The following is a 22872-nucleotide window of genomic DNA, read 5'->3' as shown; positions in this document are numbered from 1 at the left end:
GGTGCAATTTCCCCGTCCATCAGCGCTCTCCGATTGGTGAAACTCGTCACTTCTATCGGAAGTTAGGGCAGAATCGAGATCGCTATTGGACGAAGGAGACGTCACTACCTGCAGGCGTCGAAGGAGACAGGGTTGCCTAAAGGCGCCCGGAGAGATGTTGCATTTGGGGGTTTTCTGCCGCCGCCGCGGGTTGGCAGGTACTTTTGGTACATCAGAAGCGGGTCAGGTGAGCATTTTAGCCGGGAGAATTAGTGGGTAAAATCACAGTTTAGCTGCGTTCACAAAACGCTAAGGGCGGGTTGCTTGTTTACCAAATAAACCAAAGTGGTTTAATTTTCAATTAAACAAGCCCATTAGGTTTATTCTGTTTCAACCACTATTATGATTTAAATGTCTGATCTTGCCAATGTTTATTTGGAATGCAGTCAAGGTGTCTTCAGTTTACCAGTCCGAGAGTGTTTAGTCCTTAGTGTTGAAGGATTATCCTGCCCCAAACTGTCCTTTAAATTCTTTTTTCAAATGGTTAAAACATCATTTCTGATTCTAAGGTCCTTTGACGTTAGCATCTTCCTTAGGATTCAGTAGAGTACTAAAATAATAATCACGTTTCCAAGTTCTCCAGATTGTTTGTCAGTGCTGGATGTTCAGCAAAGGAGAATCATAACCACAAAGAGTGCCAAAAATTGCTTCCTGGTTCGCATCTAGAACAGGATTTGGCCACCAGAAGCCAGATGATGTGTTGGATGTTAATTCTTGTCAGTTCCAGCCAACACAGGCAATGGTAAGGGATTGAGCTATTTGGATGCACCAGGTTGGAAACTACATGCTATCATGGTTTCAGGATTGAGAAAGAAATGTTCAGTACTGTGTTCAATAGATGATTTTATGAAACTGTAAAACAGAGAATCCATAGGTCCCTTCTTAGTGTAGGAAGTTAGCACCCACCCCTTTCCTAGAAGAATGAAATATTTTAATAAATATTAAAAAGGCAGAATATTATGTTTCCCTGGATGAGAAATGGAGAAGTATGTTTTAAAGACGAAGCAGCTCCCACCTTCTTGCCCCCCCCCTTGTCAATGGGCCAGAGGCAGAAACTCAATTCCCTCCCATCTTTGTCAGTGGACTATCATCTGCAACACAATAGGACCCATCTAGCAACAGAAACGAACACAATAGGACCCATCTAGCAATAGAAACTCACCACATGGCACCTGGGAAGATTACATCAGCCAGTAAGGCTAGCTAAGACCCCCACCCCCTTGGAATCTGACAACCAATCAGGATACTCTTTCGGGGCCCCAGGAAGTTCAAAGCCAGAGAGGGCATAAAACCCGGGGACTCGCTGCATCTCGGCCCTTTTCTGTTCAGGAACTCAAACCATGTGATCCTGTCCACCATTAAACCCATCTTTCCAAGCAGTCTCCATGTTTCCAGTGTCTTTTTCTCCACTTGGAGCTGAACCCAGAAGGATAATTCTTCCTACATTAGAGAACAGAAATAAGGAGAAATGGGACATTAATATAAGCTAAGATTAATTTTAGAGTATATATTAATTTAAATAACACTTGTACTGGTGCAAAATCCACACACCGAGATTTGACACACAAGGAATTTGTCTTGGTACATACGCTCTCAATGTACATAAAAGAAAAGATACGTTCATCAAAAATCATAAGGTACAACACTTAATGATAGTCATAGGGAACAAATAAGCAATCAAATCATATTAGGAAACAGTCAATATAAACCATAAGGATACCAGCAACAAGGTTACAGTCATACAGTCATAAGTGTGAGGAGATGGGTGATAGGAACAATGAGATTAATAGTAATGCAGACTTAATAACTAGTTTGACAGTGTTGAGAGAATTATTTGTTTAGAAGAGTGATGGCATTTGGGAAAAAAACTGTTCTTGTGTCTAGTTGTTCTGATGTGCAGTGCTGTATAGCATCGTTTTGAGGGTAGGAGTTGAAACAGTTTATTTCCAGGATGCAGGGTCTGTAAATATTTTCACAGCCCTCTTTTTGACTTGTGCAATATACAGGTCCTCAAGCTTTTGAGCGCATGCGCTAAAATAAGCCCTCCCTGAAAATATTTAAACGCAGAGCTGGAAATCAGGTAAGACAGCAAGAGGAGCCCCATCTTATTCCATGCGCCCTAAAATAATAAGACCTCCCTGAAAATAAGGCCAAACGCTTATTTTGGGGTTCAAAAACTATATGACAGGGTCTTATTTTCAGGGAAACACGGTATGTAGAAAGTCATACATCAGAAAAAAGAGTTGGGATCTCACCACAACTTGGGTGATTTTTGTTTTCAGAGCATCGTCAAGAGAGTGAAATGCTATCACGAAAAAAGTGGAACGTAACCCAAAAGTCCCGAATGGAATGTAACCCACATCTTGTAGGCATGATATATTTCCGGAAAAATAAGTGAAATTCTGTAGGTCGTATCTTTGCTTGGTTTGATTTCAAAGATGGGTTGGATCCTGGAAATAAGAGAGAAGTGAGATATAGACACATTGGGATTTAATTTTGTTTTTGTTCTTACCAGAAGTATATATATCTGTTTTGGGGCCCTGAGGCTAGTGATATAGCAACACTGGCCCTACTGAAAAGATCCTTCCATGGGAGGGTGGTAAATATAGGCTGGCTCCCTGGAGCATTACTAAAGGGTGGACAGCGTCGCTTCTGTGCAGATGCAGAGAGTGGGAACAACACCCAAAAGGCTGCTTCCCTGAAGGATAAGTCTTGCTCCCAGAAGGAAACTGCTTCTTCAGGGACCTGTTTTGCCACCCCACCAATGCTTCTCCCTCCCACAACGTGTTGTATGAGTGGATGCCACAACTGTGTCTGGATTGCTTATGCAGAAGAGGTTCTGAAATACTACAAGGATGGTGGCGAGCAAGCTTTGGCAGCTGTGGAGAAACATATAGAGGATGAAAATATTAAAATGTTCCTGAAGATGGAAATTAAGTTCCGGATGAAGAAAGACTGACATTTTTGACCTGATGCACATTTATCACATGGTTTTGGACTATAGGAGACTTTGAAGAGGAAAAGCTAATTATTTATGGTTCCTTCTGTAAAGAGATGATATATTTTAATTTATATAAAGAGTTCTAATGACTGAGTGTCTATTATTGTATTACTGTCTTCTTTTAAAATTTAATCTACTTAAACCAGAGGGATGATATTTGGTATGACCGGCTATTTTCATTAACTGGGTTTGTGCTTCACATGTTTTCGGAATGTCACATTGATCTCATAGATCAGGGGTGTCAAACTCGTGTCGTCACGTCGTCATGTGATGTATCAGTGATTTTCTTCCCTTTTGCTAAAATGGGGGTGGGCGTGGCCAGCATGTGATGCATCTGGTCCCCGGCCGTGAGTTTGACACCCTTGTCATAGATGGTATTATAGTAAAGGAGTTCTGATTTAAGTGGGCAGCTAGGAACAAATGGATCCCTTTGTCAAACATGTGCCAAACTTCAGCCCCAACATCTTTTAGTAGAAAGTAGGATCACTCACTGCAGTGAACCAGTATATTTTTCAGTGTAGTTGCTGAACAAGCTGTAATGTGTTTATAGATAACCCTAAGCCTTAAAGGTTGGGTTCATACATTATGTTAAGCTAAAAATAAATAGGCCCCGTTGTGGTCTCGCATCATGTCTCTAAACCAGACGTACAAGATATTCCCAGGAGATTGATTTATATATTGACCAGACCTAGCTTTACGTTTGTTAGTGTATCTTTGCCTTCAGATCACAACCCAGGATAACTCCTTTAGGATCCATTGATCTCCTTTCCCCATCAGCTTGCTGAAATGCAAAAGCTCCTGGGCTAAATCTTAAGTCACTCTGAATAGCTATAAAATGCTTATATTGCTGCTCTGTGGTAAAAAGAAATATCTGCTCCATCTGCCAGCAGGTATGATACTGCAGAATTGAAGGAAAGTATATTCTGAACTTTGCAATTTACCATGACACTAAATACCATTGCAGAGCTGTACCCTCTAGCTCACAGGAATACTACTGCAACCAGCTGGTTGACTGGCTGGCCAGTGAGGAGCCAATCTGACCTCATCTTTCATCTAGGGAAGAATCTATTATTCCATTCTCTTTCCCCTTTTATTTCTATTGGAGGCTGAAAACAGGGGTATGCTTGTTTTTCATATCTTCACAGCACTTAGAATGTTACGAATATTTTAGGTGAATAATAATGATCATGTACACTATATCTATGAATCAGGCTATAAACCGGGAGGTTGTGAGTTCTAACCCTACCTTGGAGTCAAAGCCAGCTGGATGACCATGGACCAGCCAGTATTTCTCTTAGCCTTAGGAAGGAGGCTTTGGCAAACCACTTTCGAAAATCCTTCCCAAGAAAACTGAGGGGACTAGTCCAGGCAATCACGAAGGAGTCAACCCTGATTCAAAGGTGCACAGATACTCACAAAGTACACTATAGACTACTTCCAGATGTTGGTTCTGTTGACCTGCTGTCATGTCTGAATGCAGCTATCTTCTGTATTTTACTTTTGCTTAGGGGCGCACTGTGCACAATTCCATCATCTGCACTACTCTCCTTAAGAAATCTCAATTTTTATTTTGATGTAGTGGTATTAATGCAATGGCACTTTATAGAGCAATATTTATTTCCCATACATGCTGCCTTTTCTCCAAGTCAATAAGACCTCCGCACAGTATGTAGACAACGTTTGTACACCCACACTGTGATAATGTGATATTTGATTTTTGCCAAGTACAGTTTATGGATCCAGTGCACTTTGTTGTATGCCACTTTTGGTGAGATGGGAAGCTATGATTGATAGAGTAGATATCGTAGATAGAATCTTTTAAGGGTTTAGCATATTTGCAAACACATCCATTTAACCAGTGAATCATAACTACACTGGGTGAATCTCAAATGTAATTATGTTGGGAAGATTAGTCTGAGAGTAATTAAATTGAGCTCATTTGATGAGCTTCACAGCTGAGCATAGAACTGAAGTGACTACAGAACTATGCATTACTGTACACTACATTCTAAATCTGTATTTATCTTGTGCTTTTGTTTTCTTTCCCCTATAGTTTTTATAATAAGGGATAATTACTGGATTACTGGAACTTGCAAACTCATTACGTGGATAGCTTGCTTTTGGCATAGCATGTCAGCAACTGTTCCCTATTCTGTATATGATGGTTAGAGTAAAGTAGGTCTACCATATTTGGCTTGCAAAATCCAGGCAACAAAGATGGCAACAAAGATATAGAAAATCCTGACTCTGCTTCCATTGGAAGTTTGCAGTCTGATCTTGTAGCTGCAGTTCAGCAAACTCTTAGTATATCTTACTGCATTGTGTCAATTCAACCATTAAGTCTGCATCAGTGGGAAACACTTTTCCGTTTATAATTTACAAAGAGACCTCAAAAATGTTTCATGTTTTATACAGAGGGAAACTGAGAAACTTTCTGCTTAGATGGCCTTAGCAGTGAACGTCTGCATAGAGAATGCCATAGGAAGCAGTGGTGATAAATCTCTTCCTAGTCATTGGCTATGTTGCATTATAGCTTGTTATACTAGGCTTATCAGTAAATGTAATGTGTCATCTGAATTTGATCTATGGGTCAAACTGTGTTCCGGGCAGAGTGTTTTACAATTAGCTTCACTCAAAGTTACTTTAACTTATCACCCCAGGATTTACTTGTTGACCAGCTATGGATGTGGGGTTTGTGGTTAACCTCTGGACAAAACTCAAGAGGCAGAACATCACATGGAAATGGCACATGGAAAGGTAAGTAAAGCAGGACCCAAAGGGAATGGAAGGACATAAATCCTTCTGCCCCTTTCACAGTATCTCTGTTCTATAACACTGAGGTGGTTATTTTTAACTGAACAGTAACAAAGAGGAGGCGAGATGTCACCTCTCTCGCTTTAATCACTGCTTACCAGTGAGTTGTGTTTGGTCTTGCATTGCTGTGTCATCCGGTGCCAGATACCATAGCAAGGACATACTTTATCCATGGTTACTGCCTGATTAGCCACTGTGCAGTCAGGCAGCCCTGACCTTTATTTATGAAGTCCTTACACCCACTCTATTGTCAGTATTAGACACGGGTGAAAGAATTGAATGGGTTACATTGTCCTCTACTTTTTTTCCATAAAGGGTCATCAGTGAAAAATAACTTTGGAAGATCTTAGCTGACAACTGCCATTGCTGTAACTTTGCAGTCAACTGTTTCTTGCTTTTCAGAAGGGCCACAAGAAGATCTTGTTACGGGCTGGATTCGTGCAACAAACCATTTAAGGTTTAACAAGATGTTTGAACATATCTGTTGCAATTGTTAGATAATGACTTACCGGTATATCCAAATGTATTATAGGAATCCAATGATTGGTGGTTGATTCAGTACACACTGGTTAAGCCAAACATAGCTTACCGTTATATATGAATGAGACAGGGGCATCTGTTGACTTTTTATAGGCAGTAAAAGAACAAAACCCAAAGTTTGGGTCCTTGATTGTAAAGCAAATGAGGGAGGTGAGTCCTTGCTATCATGGTTGTCAGTTGCCCCTGACTAAAAAAAAAATATCCCCCACCTTAGCCAGATTTCTACCTTGAATGCTTTAAAGAGTAAAATTCAGATGAAAAAAAAAATTGGCAGGAAACTTAACTGTGTCTGTTTCATTTTGTTCAAAGAACCAATTTGATAAGCTGGCAATCTAGCATGACAATTGTTCCTTTTAACTGGAATAATTCTTTGTGATCATATTAACTGTTCTCATTTTCAAAACCTACAGTAGGAGCCCCATTTCAGAATATAATTGAATGGGTGGAATTTAGGCATTTTTGACTAGATTGTTTCATGCCTAGGGGAACAAACTGTCCTTGCAGATTTCTCTGTTTGCCAGAATAACAGTAACTCTGCTATCTCCTTTCCTAGCTGCTTTCTCTGAAATCTTCAGGGTATAGAAAGCATTACCATGGATTCATTTACAGGGTGCTAGAAGTGGGCCCGGGAGGTTTTTGTCTCTAAAGTCAACAGAGGCAAATATTTAAAACTTATCCCAGTAACATTGCTTAAAAATATTTTTGTTGTAATATTTAAACATTAAAAATAGTTCAAATTTTAAAATGTGGTATAGAAAATATACAAGCCATCCTCGACGTACAACCATTTGTTTAATGACTGTATAACGACAATGCTAAAAGTGATTTATAACCGGTCCTCACACTTAAGACTGTCACAGCATCCCTGTGATCAATGATCAAAACGTGGGCACTTGGCAACTAATATGTATTTACGATATTTGCAGCATCTTCTATCTAGAGATAGAATATATTATGATTCCCAGGAGGCTTCCAACAAGCAAGGTCAATAGGGGAAACGGCATTCACTTAACAACCCCTGACAAAATGGTCATAAAATTGGGTGCAACTCACTTAATAACTGTATCACTTAATGACAGAAGTTCCAGTTCCATTTGTGTTTGTAAGTCAGTGACTACTTGTATGACTACTTCCTCACCCTGACCTAAGCACACAATAAACAATGTATCTATAAACTAGGGATGATACTGGATTAAAAACAAGAGTCATAAACCTATTATGAGGAATATAATACATTGTAACACCTCTGAACCCTCCAGAACAAGTTTTGACCAACTACGGATACATATTATAAAGGCTGACTCATATAGACCTGCTATCATCATTAAGACTTGCAATAGGGATTTGAGTGGGTGCATCTTTAACTTCTGGTAAGTAACCGAAAGTTTTTATCAGTTTTTAGTCACCAGCCAATTTATTCCACCCACCTTCCAGCTGTTACATTCTTCTAGAGCTAGTTGTGGTTGTTTTTCCATCTGCAAGGAAGAGACCCAGGTGGGTGGTTTTTAAACAAAGCTGGTTTGGGTAATTCACCGTTTCCGACTAACTTTTTTCCTAGGATAATGAATGTGTTGTGCAATTTAAATGAGGCTAAAATAATGCAAGTCTAAATGCAAACGAGACTGAAATTCCATGGAAGAATTGGAGTTCAGCTATCAAAGCTTCTACAGTTTTTGGTAGCATGAGAAGAGGATCTTGGTTAGCCACAAAGGGTAATTAAAATAGTAGGCTCTGGTTATATTCATGGATGTGAGAGAAGCAGCTAGGTTTGCAAAATGTTAAAAGTTTCTAGGAAAAAGGTGAAAATGTAAGCTTTTGTGAAGGTAGATTGCAGGTAGATTGGAGGTGTGTCTCTGTGTGTATGTTCTTAGCCCATGGAAAATGTCCCAGGGGTGGGAGATGGAAGGCAAATTCTTCCAAATTTACTTGCCAGATGAATTGTGGAATCCATGATTTCTGGCATTTTACCCTGAAAAAGGTAACATTGTTCTTGCAGGGCTGAATTTATCAAGATGGGTGATAGAATAGCTTTGAGAAAATTAATAAGAGCTGATGAAACAAACCAAGAAAATCCTTTTCCATCCTGGGAACAAGCCTAAAACTACTTAAGGGGGAGTGGAGCACTCTAATCAGATTAGCATCTTTTCAGGGATTTGAATGTGTCACCCTGGATGAGACTAATGTTGTTTTATCCCATTGTTCTATCTGGATGGCAGCCAATAACTGGTGCTAAATTGGCCAAAGTAAAACCCCTGGATATGCTGAGGATATGTCTCTGCACCAAAGCAAATGCAAGGATTCATTAAACCCAGTCTTCCTCCAGAATGATGCTCAATAGCGCGCACACACACACACACACACACACACACACACACACACACACACCTGTCTGCTGCCAGTATTGTGCCTGGCAAGTGGACTGTCTGCACAGTGATGATCAGTTTAGCATAGGGCTCTGGTGAAATATTCTTCTACCGTAGTATCTTACTGTGTTGTTGTCCTCAGTCTCATTTCTAGTGATGGAAACAGAAAGCATTAGGTGATCTCAATGCAACAGGAAAATGCTTGAGCAAGCCAGATCTTAGCAGTGCCAAGGAAAGAAACCAGATATTTTCTGGATCACAGCCTGATTTTTCTGATTGGCTCTGAAAATTTAGTGTTTTCAGAAGAACCGGTACTTCAGCATCAGAGTTGCATAAATAGACCCCAACCCAAGTATATACATCAAACCTTCCTAGTCACATAATTAAAGCAAAGAACAGTCAGTACGTCACCTGCAAGCACTTCCCACAGGGACAGATCCTATGAAGTGGGGACAATTATGCAATCAATTGTTACTTCATTACGCAATCTTAGTGCATGGCTGGGTTCATACATATGGTATGTTAAATGAACTTCTCTGTTGATTTCTTTTGTCCAGGTCTTAGAATCATAGAGCTGCAAGGGTCCTTTGAAATCCTTGAGTCCCACCCTCTGATTAGTCCAGTTTAAAACATCGCAGATGGATAGTTGCTTAGCTTCTCCTTCAACACATCCAGTGGATCAGGGATAGTATTCACTTACCTTTGCTGCCGGTTCGCAAATGTGAGCACGCGCAGGACCTTCCGTGCATGCACAGAGCATCAAAAATGGGACATGATTACATCCAGGCGGGTGGGTGAAGCCTCCTGCCGCTGCTGGTTTGCCCAAACTGGATAGAACCAGCTGAATACCACCACTGCAGTGGGTTAATGAATGACATCCATCACCTCTCAGTTGATTTGCTCTTACTGTTCAGAAACATTTTCTGATGTTTAAGTGGGTTTGCCTTCTAACAATATATTCCTTGAGGAACTGCAAACACAGTTTCTAGGTGACATATTTCAACTGCATCTAATGATAGACTCCAGAATTATTTTTTCTTTTTCTTTTTTATCTAACAGATTAAAACCCACCAGAATCAGGAGGGCTTTTGTTCAAAAGCGACATTCTTTCATCCCAGCCATGAACCTTGAAGTTCCAAAACCAGAATTCAAACCTGCCACCAGGGTGACTGGGGGGCCTGTCACTCCTAGGAAAGGCCCTCCCAAATTCAAACAGAGACAAACCAGGCAGTTCAAGAGCAAGCCACCAAAGAAAGGTGTTCAAGGGTGAGATACATTTTGCAGGAAGAAGGGAGTTCACTTTCTTTTAAATCAAAGCTGCCCAACTTGAGTTCCAGTCCCAACTAGCCCTTCAAAGCCACAATGTGACTTCCTTCTAGGGCCATACCCGCAACTGCCATTCAATTGTAATGTATAAAGTATGATAGAAAAGAAACACATACAGGTAGTCCTGGACTTTCAACTGTTCATTTAGTAAGTGTTCGAAGTTACAACAGTACTGAAAAAAAGTGACTTATGACCAGTTTTCACACTTATGTCTGTTGCAGCATCACCACAGTCACACGATCAAAATTGGGGCTCTTGGCAAATGGCATGTATTTATGACGGTTGCACTGTCACTTTTTGTAACCTTCCCAGCCAGCTTGTGACAACCAAAGTCAATAGGGAAGCCAGATTCGCTTAATGATCACAATTCACTTAGCAACTTCAGTGATTTTGTTTAGTAACTGTGGCAAAAAAAGGTCATAAAATGGGGCAAAGCTCACTTAACAATGGCCTTGCTTAGCAATGGAAATTTTGGGTTCAATTGTGGTCGTAAATCGAGGACTACCTGTACATATTGCTTAGATATCTGTATGGGTGTTTCCCTGCAGTGTAGCTGCAGACCAATTCCTGAACTCCCTTACATTATTTCTATAATTCTCTTCTGTCAAAAAGAATAGCTTTTTTTAATGAGGACCCAGTTTGTGGGGGCAATAAGCTGACTTTGTATAAATATACAAAAGTATGAAGGCTATTGCTTAACGCATTGTAAGCCACCCTGAGTCTCCGGAGAAGGGCGGCATATAAATTAAAGCAAAAAAAAAAAAAAAATCACCCAACTTATGTGCAACTGAATAAAGAGGTAATATTTCCATGAAGTGATTGTGCGTGGAAGCCAACATTTTAGGAACATAGTTTCTTTTTCTTTTGCAGGTTTGGTGACGACATTCCTGGTATGGAAGGCTTGGGAACAGGTATGAAGGATCAATTGATTACATTAACTGAAGTGCTGAAGTGAGAAAATGAGGCTTCTGCAGGCTCCTTGCAGTTTATCCTTCTCCACATTGCTGTGGGCAGGTCCAGCTGTTTTCAGCCACGGATGGGATATTTTGGGCAATGTCACAACTCACATTGAAACCTTTCTATTGTCAGTGGCTTGCTTCCTTTGTTTAAATTTACTGAATTCCCTCAGTAAACTGTGAATTCCTTGTTCCTGTAATTTTACTCCCTTACTATATTTTGGCAGTTATATTTCTGTTCTTTTTTTATAACAAGCATTCTCTGGACGGGTTGCATACAAGGAATATAATCCACAATCAATTTGTTTTAGGAAGGATCGAACATAGAACCTGCTCCAAAAAACAGGGAATTAGGCAGATAGTAGGCAGATCTGAGCAGAGCCAACACAATTCCACCAACTCCTCTTAACTGATTTGTATGATTATTGGTAGCGGCTCCAGACCAGCAGGTGAAAAATGGCCAGTTTCGGCCAGATTGCGTTCATGGGTGTCCTCATATTTTCTTCTTGGAAGGGTTTTTTTTCATCAAGGATTACAACCGGAGCATTATATTGGATAAAGAACCAACTGCAAGTGGTTCTTGCACAGAAATTGGCTTCTGGGGGACATTAGGAAGGGGGATAGGGAAGTAAACGGCTTCAAAAAGTACCTGAGATGCTTTTACTCTTGCTTATCAGACAATAATGAGTTTTGGCAGAGACGATGTGTGCAGGGGTGGGTTCTAAATTTTTTTACTACCGGTTCTGTGGGCGTGGCTTATTTTGTGGGTGTGGCTTGGAGGTCATGTGACAAGGTGGGCGTGGCTAGCTGGTCAGAGTCATTTCTGGAAGGTCCTCGCACTTACAACCAGTCCTCGCACTTACGACCCGACTCATTCGTTTGCTTTTAACACTGATCAGCTGTAGGACGGCCCTTTGAAGCCCTGCGGCAAGAGTTTAAACAGTTTTTTTCCCTCTAGTCATCAGCTGGGACTCAGGAGGCAGCAATAGATTGGGGGTGGGACCAAATAAAAGGTAAGAATAACGTGGGGGGGTGGGAGGGCAGGGGGGAGGAGAACCGGTTCAGTGACGTCATATCGTCACCGCTACCGGCTCGGCCGAACCGGACCGAACCAGGAGGAACCCACCACTGGATGTGTGTACCTAGTTCAGAAGGCCCACCCCGATGAAGTCTAGCAGCACTAAGCTGCATGTGGCACATCTTTTATTTATTATTATCAAACTTTTTATTTGTACCAGTGTAAAGGGGCCAGACATCATCCTGAAGTATGATTTTTATTTTGCAATAACTTGTAGAGACAAACAGTGCTCCAAAAGCTGTTTTGGCATGTGTGAGAGCGCAAAAGTAGCACCTCTCTGAACACCTTGTTGCAGCCTGACAAGTGCTGGGTTTGTGCTTTTGCATGCTTAAGTATCTTTTGAAGGCTGGATCGAAAGCATTGTATAGACCTAGGAATACTATAAGCATCTCCCTAGTTATTATCCTATTCCAAAAATGCTATCAGAGGCTCAGATACCTCTGTTATTCTTTTCCTCTCATAAATTCCTATAAAAGCACTTTGTTTGCAGCTGGGTTTTATGCTACACAGCAAGCTATGCTTCACTTTGTTAGTGAATAAACCAAAATTTGATGGATTCACACAATCCATGAGTCAGATTACACATTAAGCTTCAATGCACATGAGCAAAGTCTTCAAGAGGTCCGAATAAATCTTTCAGCTTTCTAAAATGTCCTTATTTATTTGGCTAGGGATAACTATTGTAGCCCATTTGGTTCTCTATCCTTTTGAATGACTATATGGAAGTATTGAATTGTCATTTGTATGTAACATCTGCATTGATACTTCGATCAGATGGCAATAAGGTGGCTGTAGCCCTCAGTACCATTCCAAAGGACTCAAAGACTGATCATGATCCCATTCCATTGTCTGGTTTTTCTTGCAAGCTTTGAAGACATGTTAATGTCATCAGAAAGTTAATGCTGGCAAGAAGCAATAAGGGTTGAATTGATGTGGGCTCTTTTCTCTTTCAGATATCACTGTGATCTGTCCCTGGGAAGCTTTCAGCCACCTGGAGCTCCATGAATTGGCACAGTATGGTATCATTTGAAGATGTAGAAGCCAGAAACAGGCCGAATATATGCCTTTCATTCAGCAAGCAAGAACAGTTCATGAGCATTTGCATTATCCATATTCCTAGCCCTGCAAATTCACTCTCCCAGTAGCAGCCTGTTGGGGCCTGTAGCAATTGCTCACTAAAATAAAATCCAAGTGAATAAATCTTAGGCTTGGTTTCATACCATGGTTTCTGCAAGGATTTCCTCCCCTCCAATTAAACATTTGCAAAAAAAAGTCACAATGAAGCAGAGTAATGACTTCATTTTATACGCAGTAAATCCCACATTTTACAAGTCCGTCATTTCCTTCTAATCTGTTTTTTAACTCCTAGTGTTTTTCCCCCACATGTGCAGCATCCCTCCTTTTTTTCTGGATCATCTGAGTGTCCATTGGTTGTAACAGGAACTATTTGTTGCCCAAGCCTGATATCATGGGTTGAGAAAGAGTGACTGACCCAAAATCACCCAGATGGCTTTCATGCCTAAAATGGGACTAGAACTCTCGCTTTCCTAATTTCTAGCCTGGTGTCTTAACCACTAAACAAAACTGGTCCTCTTTCCTTCTGATCTGTCCCTTTGATCATAAAAAAAGTTTAAGCAGTAGCTTACCTAACTGAAAACTACTGTAATATTCCTTGCTTAGGTAAGATGCCAGTAATTGAAGGTCCAGAAGATGGACTGCAGTGATACATCTTTAAGATTTAAAAGAAATCTGAATAATTACTGGTTTACATTTGCACAAAATAAAAATATTGAAAATGTTAATGTACGTCTCCTGTATAATCCTGGAGAGGAAACGTTCAACTAAGAACAAACAGAATAAAGTGTTTGGACAAGATAGATATTTATTTAGATGAAACTCTACTTCCTTTTTAGTGGAGGAGAATGAATTCAATAGTGTTTGCTTCTAGATAAATGAATACAGAATTCCAGCCTCAATTTCTCCACCACACATAAAGCCATTAAGTTTTAGAAGGGATGTCTGTACTACTGCTATGTAACAATTGATGCACTTAATTCAATGGGTCCAAAATATGACACAGAATAGATTTAAGAAGGAAAGTGTTATTTATTAATGAAGAACCAAAACTATTTACAACCAGGACTGAATGAAGCATATGAGGAAAATATTATATTAAGGCAATATAAGAATCTTTGTAAAACTCATGTTTGATAAGATCACACTTGGAATACTGCACCCAGTTTTGGTCATCAAGATACAAAAAAAGATGTTGAGACTCTAGAATGAGGGCAGAGAAGAGAAGCAAAGATAATTGGGGAGATGGAGGCTAAACTGTATGATGAACGGTTGCAGGAACTAGATATGTCTAATCTAATGAACAGAAGGACCAGGGGTGACATGATAGCAGTCTTCTAAAATTTGATGGACTGTCACAAAAAAGAGGGAGTCAACTTATTCTCCAAAGCACCTGAAGTCAGAACAAGAAGTATGGATGGAAACTTGTCGAGGAAACAACCAACCTAGAAATAAGAAGAAATTTCCTGGTAGTGAAAACAATTAAAGTCTTGCCTCCATAAGTTGGAGATGCTCCAACACTGGATTTTTTAAGAAGAGATTGGACCGCTATTTGTCCAGAATGGCATAGGATCTCCTGCTTGAGCAGGGGATTGGACTAGAAAACCTCCAAGGTCTCCTCTTACTCTATTATTCTGTATTCTGTAAGTGAGGTATGGCAAAGTACTGGCATTTGTGCCTTTTGCATTTGGCACCTCAGTATCTCCTGAGTGGAGATCTGCTACAATATTCAATTGCTGTACTTTCACTTCAGAAAAGTGTGAGAAAGAATCAGAAGAGACAAAGTGTTCCTGTTTTTGCTTCTTGTTTTGGAAACCTGTACCTGGATTGGAAGTAGTTCCATATCAAAATCAGAAATGAATGACTTTGAGAAATGACTATGAATAATGAGTTACTAGATTTATAGGGAAGTGACCTGGGTGTAAAGGTCATCTGCTACATTATTCCTTTTTTTCTGACCATGTTTACAAGTATGTACAGAGTGAAGAGGTGACAGGAATTATCAGAAAACAAAGGGAACTAGGAGAATGAGCAAGATAAATACATGTGAAAAGCAGCTTTTGTTCCCCTCCCCCTGTCCATTTTATCCTAGGTAAATTAACTAGTACAAATGATATTATATAATACTTTAGATTGATATTCCACAAAAGATTATAAATACATCCATCTCTCCCAATAGGAGAACTAATGCATGCTCTCCTTCCCGCTATAATGCTGAGTCCGAGCAGAAGCAATGCCTGCTAGGAGCCTCATGGCCAGAAACAGGCTACCTATTTCAATCACAATCAAAACTACAGCAGAGAAGCCTATTGTTCCTGTGTGACTATTGAGCCACCTGTTTAACTGGGGAACACAGCCTCCAAGATAGATGGTGCTTTGAACTGCAAACTCTTCCATGCCCAGGGTGCCAAAGCCACACTGAGAATTCAGGATGGTACCATTTTCCAGTGGATTCAGACAACACGATGCAGGAACGCCGCAGGCTTGGACACCTGGAGAAGTGCAGTTAAAATACCTGTTAAATTAAAAAAAAAGAGGAAGAAACATTTCATTCTTAAGTTCATCCCAAGGTGCATCTCCCAGGTTTTTTTTCAATATCTACTTCATCCTCCCAATGTAAACCAGATCCCATGGCCAATCTATCTGTGAATTCATTGGATCAAGATCTATATATGCAACAAGAAACCACCCCCTACCCCATTGCTACCGGGCAGGGGTGGGTTGTACTTACCTTTACTACTGGTTCGCAACAGGGCCATGTGCGCGCATGTGCAGAAGCTTCATGATTACATCGGGGTCAGTGGGCGGAGCCTCCCACTGGTTTTACTACTGGTTCTTGTGAATCGGTCCGAACCGACAACCCACCACTGCTATTGGGATCCAGAAAATCTTGAATCTAGCACAAATTGTGAAGATTCTATCTGTATCTAAGTTTATTTTTTTTCCTCTTCATCTAATGGATAGTTCGTAAAATCAGTTGTTAGACTGCTTGCTAGGACTCAAGCCTGTTGCAGTGACTCAAGGAGAGGTAAATACAACTATAATTTCTCCTAAGGATTTGGCTTGGGTCAAAAGTCCTAACTATAAAGACGTGCATTAACCAAGGAAGTCTTTGAACAACGGGCTGAAACCAATTTTACCTATCACCAAAAGAATAATGTTCCTTGCAATATCTATTTATGTTTGGTTTCCAAACTGACAAGACCCAGTTCTGATAACACGCCCTGAGTTCTTGAGATAGTGAAGGAGACTGAATTTAATCTCCACCCTCCTGTGCTGATCAGACAGCTGAGGTTGTTAAAGGTAACTGGGCCAAGAATGTGTTCACAGGCCTTATGTAAAACTCTTTTGCAATGAAAACTGTTTATTTCTATTCTTACTGTAATCAGAGATAATACATTAATCAAACAGATTAGGAATTATCTAGAGTATCTAACAAGTAAAGATGAAAACATATCACAGTGACTCCCCTATAAACAAAGATACTAATATTTAAACAGTACATATGGCCAACCAAAAGACTGATTCAAAACATAGAAAATGGGAAAATACCTAAACCAAAAAAACTAGAGAGGCTTGATTAACCATTCTCCTCCAAGGAAAAACGGAGGCAATACTGCTGAAGCAAAAGAGCCAGTCATTATTATCACACTGTTCTTTATCAGGATTATTTTAAGCATCTCAGAAAGAAAGAATGTCAAGAAAGGCAACAGAAGAGATACATGGGCATACCTTTATGTATAATGAAAACAAAGACTGTTCATAGCACATTTAACAGGAAGACAATAGTGACTTGTTATCTAGTGCTGCTATATAAGATGGTATTTTATATGAAGGGGCAAGAAAGAGATTCCTGTCTCTATCTAACCAAACTAAGGATAAGGTGAGTAAGCTGCAAACCTACTAATAGTGTATAGGATTCCAGTTCTTATGGGATTCCAGTTCTTATAGAATTCCAGTTCTTATGGGTATGATCAGAGAGGATGGACATTATAATTCAACATGGTACAGGGGTTGGTGGTACAGGGGTTTAAGCACTCTGTTATTAAGCTTATTAAGACCAGCTGCCTGCAATTACTGCAGGGTTCGAATCTCGCCAAGGCTCAAGGTTGACTCAGCCTTCCATCCTTTCTAAGGTAGGTGAAATGAGGAACCCAGTTTGTGGGGGCAATAAGCTGACTTTGTATAAAATATACAAAAGGATGAAGGCTATTGCTGAGCACATTGTAAGCCGCCCTGAGTCTTCGGAGAAGGGCGGCATATAAATCAAATTTAAAAAAAAAAAAAACATATGTGGGGGACTACCGTGCCTAATGTTGCAGACTAAGAATAATCTGTTCTGGGAGATACTTTTCATCATAATGTGCAGTGCTGTTTATTTTAATTCTACAGGAATGCTCCCTTATATTTCCATGCAGAAATAATAAAATACCTTGCATTGTTTCTAGATGGAAATATATAGAAGCATTCCTGAAATCAAACAGCAAACCGAACCATCCATTCACTCATATTAATTATACAAAGCTTACTTTGACATGAGAAAATCCCTTGGCAGCAAAATTCCAGTGACATTAATTGAACAATGTTAAAATGAAAATAAAATTTACATTTTCCAGATTTCAGTGCTACAATTATATATATATCTGTGTGTGTGTGTCTGTCTGTCCATCTGTCCGTCCGTCCATCCATCTGTCCATCCCTCCATCATCCCTCCATCCAATCATATTTCTAGATTGCCATGTTCTCCAAGGATTAGTTATACTTTTTTGCTTTGGCACACCTATCTTTCCTGGAAACTGATAATATAGGCCAAAAATTTTACTCACAAATTTGCTTTCCAGTCCAGATAAGACTTTACTCCACAGCATTGGAGACCTGATTGAATTTCATCCATAATGAACTGGAGATCTAGGTCGTCCTGGTACTGTAACATTGCCACCATAAGAACATTTTGCAAGGAAGCCTTGATGTGTTGTCTCAGAGAAAAGACAATAATTCCACTCAAAAGTTCCAAAACCAAAAAAAGTATTATTCCTCCAGTAAAAAGCTTCAGAAGAAAGAGGCTTTCAAAGAGGGCTCCTGTACAGCCCAAAAGGGATATAGATGTAGCTACTAGCCCCACTAATACAAAAAAAAGCATGGGGTCACTGCCCAAATATGTTATTCGTTCACTTTCCAGGGATTCCTTCTCTGACAGCCCCCAAATTCCTATGGCCAAAATGAATAATCCTATAATGGAGAAAACTGTGTTCCAAATAAAGGTCAAGCATTTAGCACAGTGGCTAAATGAATCCAGAGGAACATGGGAAGACTGATGAAGGAGGTGCCATTGTCTTGCTTGGTTCCAAGAACGACCACTTTCTTGTCCATCAAGGCTCAGAGGTGTGCCTTGTGCATTATACAAATAAGGCTTGTGATCATTCTAATAAACATAGAAGAGAATCAGATAATGGAAATTATATATCAGAAATAGGAAACAAAATAAGATAGAACATGCATTTTTCCTACAGTGTTTGAAAGGCAATACATAACTGAAAAACTCTGAAATATTTTTGTGTCAGTTTTTAAAATTTAACATTTTTACAATATAACCGGATTATTAAAAATAACAACCACAAGATTCATTTCTCTATGCCACCAGATTATAGCAATGAAGATGTTTGGGACCTCATGTGGATTAAGTATACCCTTCAATACATCTGGAATCTATGGCATGGATAAGGAAACTATGGCCATCCAAATGTTTCCTGACTTGAGTATGGCTTTTAACTCTAACTACTATGGCCAAAACTGAGTGTAATTGGTGTTATAATTCAACATAGAGGTAGTCCTTGACTTACAACAGTCTGTTTGGTTACTGTTCAAAGTTACAACAGCACTGAAAAGAGTTATAACCATTTTTCACACTTATAACTGTTACAGCATCCCTGTGGTCATGTGATTAAAATTCAGATGCTTGGCAACTGTCTCATATTAATAACGGTTGCAGTGTTCCACGCAGGGGTGGGTTCTACTTACCTTTACTACCGGTTCTCATCGTGCCCATGCGCACACTCTTCTGCTCATGTGCAGAAGCTTCTGCGCATGCACAGATCACCTATGATGCCGTCCGGGTCAGTGGGTGGAGCCTCCCGCCAGTTTTACTACTGGTTCTTGCAAACCGGTCCGAACTGGGGGGCAACCTAACCATGGTTCCACGTCATGTGATCCCCTTTTGCGACATTCTGAGAAGCAAAGTCAATGGGGAAGCCAGATTCACTTAAGAATCATGTTGCTAATTTAATAATTGCAGTGATTCACTTAACAAGTGTGGCAAGAAAGGTCGCAAAATGAGACAAAACTCATTTAACAAATGTCTGAGCTCAACAAAAATTTTGGGTTCAATTGTGGATGTAGGTTGAGGACTACCTGTACACTGAAGGCAATGATTTTTCTACTCGTGCCCTATTGTTCCATAGAAGAGGAATAGATCTTCCATGTATATTAATTTCTGCTTTCCAGTGTTACTTACTTATGTACACTGCCTGCACTAACGACTCTAGATGGAATTTGGTACAACCTTAGGAAAAAAAAAATCTATGAAAGAATACAATAATTTGAATAAGGTACTTGTAATACCTCTCCCAACCATATTTTCTGAAATAATTTGCATAAAAAAGGAATTTCTAGCATTTTGCATATTTAAAAAAAAAGGACATATACCTTTATGGATGTCAACCTATTATTTGCTATACAGACTATTATTCTGAGAGAGGAGCCTAAATATATCAGTGGTTGGAAGTACCGGCAATGCTCATTTGTTAATCAAGACTGACCACTTGGTAGAGTGTGAAAGATTCTTGCCTGATGAGATTAACTATACAGTGTGATTGGAACGCATTGTGTCCAGGTAATCCATGGAAAATAGAACTGAATCTCTTTACAATGAGAAAATTATCTTTGTCTCAATACATCAGTCCATCCTACCTGGTTAGGCAGGGAACATATGATGCAGACCACATTAGTTAAAGAAGTCCAAATGGTGTGTCCAAAAAGAGAGTCTTCTCTGTCATTACCCCTGCCCTAGGGAACATTCTCCCCTCAGAATTGAGGCGGGCTGCCACCCTCCTGGCTTTCCAGAATGCTGTGAAAGCATGGCTCTGTGGCTTTGCTTGGGGCACACAGAGGGATACACGGCTGTGAGGGTGATTAGCACCAAGAAAGCCCTCCCCTCACCTTTTAATTAATTTTTAACATTGTTTTTAATCATCCTTGCCTCTTTTTAAATTTTAACTTTTATCAATTGTTGTTATGTGTGAATATTTTATTTCACACTGCCCAGAGTCCCTCTGTAAGGGAGATGAGCAGTTCTAGAATGTGATGAATAAAATAAATAATGGCCATTATAATACGCAAGAATTTAGAAGGTGAGTATTATCAAGAAACAGTGAGAAAAAAATCATGGGAAGAGGTGAGCATACTGTCATTTATAAACAAAATACAAAGATTTGGAATGAGAAAAATGAGTACCAGTGGCATATTATTGTACATAAAATTCTTTTAAGATGTCACTTCCCACTTCTGAGAAGTTGGGGTGAGAAGCATGGAATTGGGGTGTTGCTTCTCAGTTGCAGGGTGGGTACTGTATTCTTGGGAAGCCTTCTGGCATAGATAAAATTGGCCCTTCTCCTTGATGGCTTTCAGGAGGATGCTAAAGACCAAATTGTGTTGAAGTACATTTTTAGTTAAGTGAAACCCACTGTTTTTTATTTAACTATTTTATTCATATTGTCTTGTGTCATTTAATTTTATGATGCATTTTTCCATTTAATTTAAATTTACTATACCATGTTTTCAAACCAAATTAGCTGCAAGTCACCAAATTACCGCAGAACATAAATAAGATAAATATATAGCAAATAGTTGTAAGGTGTCGCCATGTAACTATCTACCCATAAATGGTGAAAAGAGAGAAGAATGGAGTGGTTATAACAGAAAAGTCTCTTATTTTGGCTACTTTATTCTTCTGGCTCTATTTCTGGAGGTCAGAAGACAATAATCCAATGTAATTTTGAATAAATAAATAAACAAAAAAAAAACCCAGTCAAGGAAAGTAATTCTGGTAAATGTACTTTTCCTTAACTACGATGATTTTGGTGTAATAGTAAACATTGCCATGGTTTAGTATGTTGTATGAATCTGAATTATTCAGAAGTGCTGCATTAGGATAAATATTTGAAAATCCTGAAAAAATATTGATGTTAAAAATCTTAAAATCACCTGGAATTGTTTAACTGAAAAAGTTATGTACATATTTGATTTTAGCTTTGCTTAGTATCGTATTTCCTCTGGCTACATAATTTCATTCAGCAAATATGTCCCCCCCCCACCGAAAAAGAAGTCATGGACAAGAGAAAAAGATACTGATACAATAAGATATAATTTGAACTGAAAAAGGAACAGTTTTAAATAAGTGAAGAGATGCAATATGAAAATTTGATGGTCAGGTTGACATTTGTATTGAAATATAGCAAAAGTAATATTGCCAAGAATAATAAACATAAAATGGGACTGAAAATAGCTCTTTGTCAGCAAATAACCATTTTTAATTTAAAAAGTTACTATAATCAAATAATCAAAATAAAAACGATTTTACTTTGATCATTTTTAAGGGACACTTATAAGAAAGTTAAGATGATTCAACATATTTATCTGAAAAAAGTGCCATAAAATTCAGTGGGCTTTTACTTTTAATAAATATACTTGCTTACAATTTATTAATACTATTTCTTATTGGAGACTGCTGTAGGATGGATTAGAGAGTTGACACCTCTGAAGCATTTCTGTCACACTGCCTTACGACTGCTTCTTAGGCAACAAAGAATAATCTCCCAGTTAAAAAACAAACACAACTGATGAGTAACATCATATGCCAAGAACAAATATTCAAGATCTCCTTGGATAAAAGCTGAAACAAGGCCAACATGTAACACAAATCCTTGTTATTACCTTTGATAGCAAAGCTTTTATTTCATCTTCTCCCATCTTGGTACTCGGAAAGTGAAGATACTTCAAGAAAGAATTCACAATTGTAATTGATTTCTTCATATTTAATGTACAGCATGAAATGGATTTGAAATGATTCCACAGCTCTTTGCAGTAGCCAGATAACAGTCCAACATTCATGTATGAGGAGAATTTTGGAATAGACCTACCACAGTCATACTTGCATCATGTGAGAAATCACATTTCTCAGCTTAAAAAGACTTGCTTTGTTTCACTTGCTGTAAGTATATTCATTAAACAGTAGTATATCATTATGCCTGTCAGCTGAGTGCATAGTACTGTATAACTATTAAGTCTATGTAAAACATTCAGACGGGATAGTTAAGGTTTACAATGCATAGGACTACAAATAAGACACCTTTCTTTCAATCTTTAAAGCAGCTATATCTTTTGCAAAGCCCCCAGGCCTAAATCATTTGAAAAGCTGCTTCCAATTATTTCACAAACATTTCAATACTTTGCATGACCTTTATAATTATATACTCAGAGGATGTACAAACATGTGGTATTCGGGTTGCATCAATATGTTGATTCTGTAACAGATATCAACATAAAAAGCTCATTTATATTATATATGCATTTACCTTAATACATAATGTTACGGTGTTCCAGTGCAAGTATATTGTGAACAAGAGG

At 39.1% G+C, this 22872-nt stretch overlaps 2 protein-coding genes across 5 annotated transcripts; one reads left to right on the top strand and one right to left on the bottom strand.

Annotated features, from left to right (window-relative positions):
• Positions 1 to 120: 120 nt before the first annotated feature.
• Positions 121 to 13269, top strand: LOC139310543 (retinal rod rhodopsin-sensitive cGMP 3',5'-cyclic phosphodiesterase subunit gamma). 4 transcript variants are annotated; one of them, XM_070934719.1, is made up of 5 exons: positions 6218 to 6311; positions 7654 to 7764; positions 9817 to 10023; positions 10954 to 10994; positions 13071 to 13269. In XM_070934719.1, the coding sequence occupies exons 3-5, from the start codon at positions 9878 to 9880 to the stop codon at positions 13145 to 13147; spliced, it is 264 nt and encodes an 87-aa protein (XP_070790820.1). In that variant the 5' UTR covers positions 6218 to 6311; positions 7654 to 7764; positions 9817 to 9877; the 3' UTR covers positions 13148 to 13269. The 4 variants fall into 4 exon arrangements, 3 of the variants coding, with proteins under 3 accessions (XP_070790819.1, XP_070790821.1, XP_070790820.1); XM_070934720.1 differs by lacking the exons at positions 6218 to 6311; positions 7654 to 7764 and adding an exon at positions 192 to 226; XM_070934718.1 differs by lacking the exons at positions 6218 to 6311; positions 7654 to 7764; positions 9817 to 10023; positions 10954 to 10994; positions 13071 to 13269 and adding exons at positions 121 to 226; positions 2555 to 3090.
• Positions 13270 to 15375: 2106 nt separating this feature from the next.
• TSPAN10 (tetraspanin 10) lies at positions 15376 to 22356 on the bottom strand. The gene is made up of 3 exons (XM_070937702.1): positions 22180 to 22356; positions 18018 to 18613; positions 15376 to 15706 (listed from the first exon to the last, which is right to left on the bottom strand). Exons 1-3 carry the CDS (start codon positions 22354 to 22356, stop codon positions 15376 to 15378), a joined length of 1104 nt encoding a protein of 367 aa, XP_070793803.1.
• Between the last annotated feature and the right edge of the window lie 516 nt (positions 22357 to 22872).

This window comes from Pituophis catenifer, unplaced genomic scaffold (genome assembly GCF_029215685.1).
Source record: "Pituophis catenifer annectens isolate HBS135680 unplaced genomic scaffold, rPitCat1.0.hap2 SCAF_2, whole genome shotgun sequence".
In the NCBI taxonomy this organism is placed as follows: Eukaryota; Metazoa; Chordata; class Lepidosauria; order Squamata; family Colubridae; genus Pituophis; species Pituophis catenifer.
Note: the sequence above shows the minus strand (reverse complement) of the source record. Positions and strands in the feature narration are given on the sequence as shown.

Coding starts and splice junctions, on each gene's coding strand:
- LOC139310543 (XM_070934718.1), top strand. CDS start 155: ATGTTGCATTTGGGGGTTTTCTGCCGCCGCCGCGGGTTGGCAGGTACT. Junction 227..2,554: donor GTACATCAGAAGCGGGTCAG/GTGAGCATTTTA, acceptor TGTTCTTACCAG/AAGTATATATATCTGTTTTG.
- TSPAN10 (XM_070937702.1), bottom strand. CDS start 22,356: ATGAATGTTGGACTGTTATCTGGCTACTGCAAAGAGCTGTGGAATCAT. Junction 18,614..22,179: donor TAAAAGCTTTGCTATCAAAG/GTAATAACAAGG, acceptor TATGTTTATTAG/AATGATCACAAGCCTTATTT. Junction 15,707..18,017: donor CTGGACTGGAAAGCAAATTT/GTGAGTAAAATT, acceptor TTAATTTAACAG/GTATTTTAACTGCACTTCTC.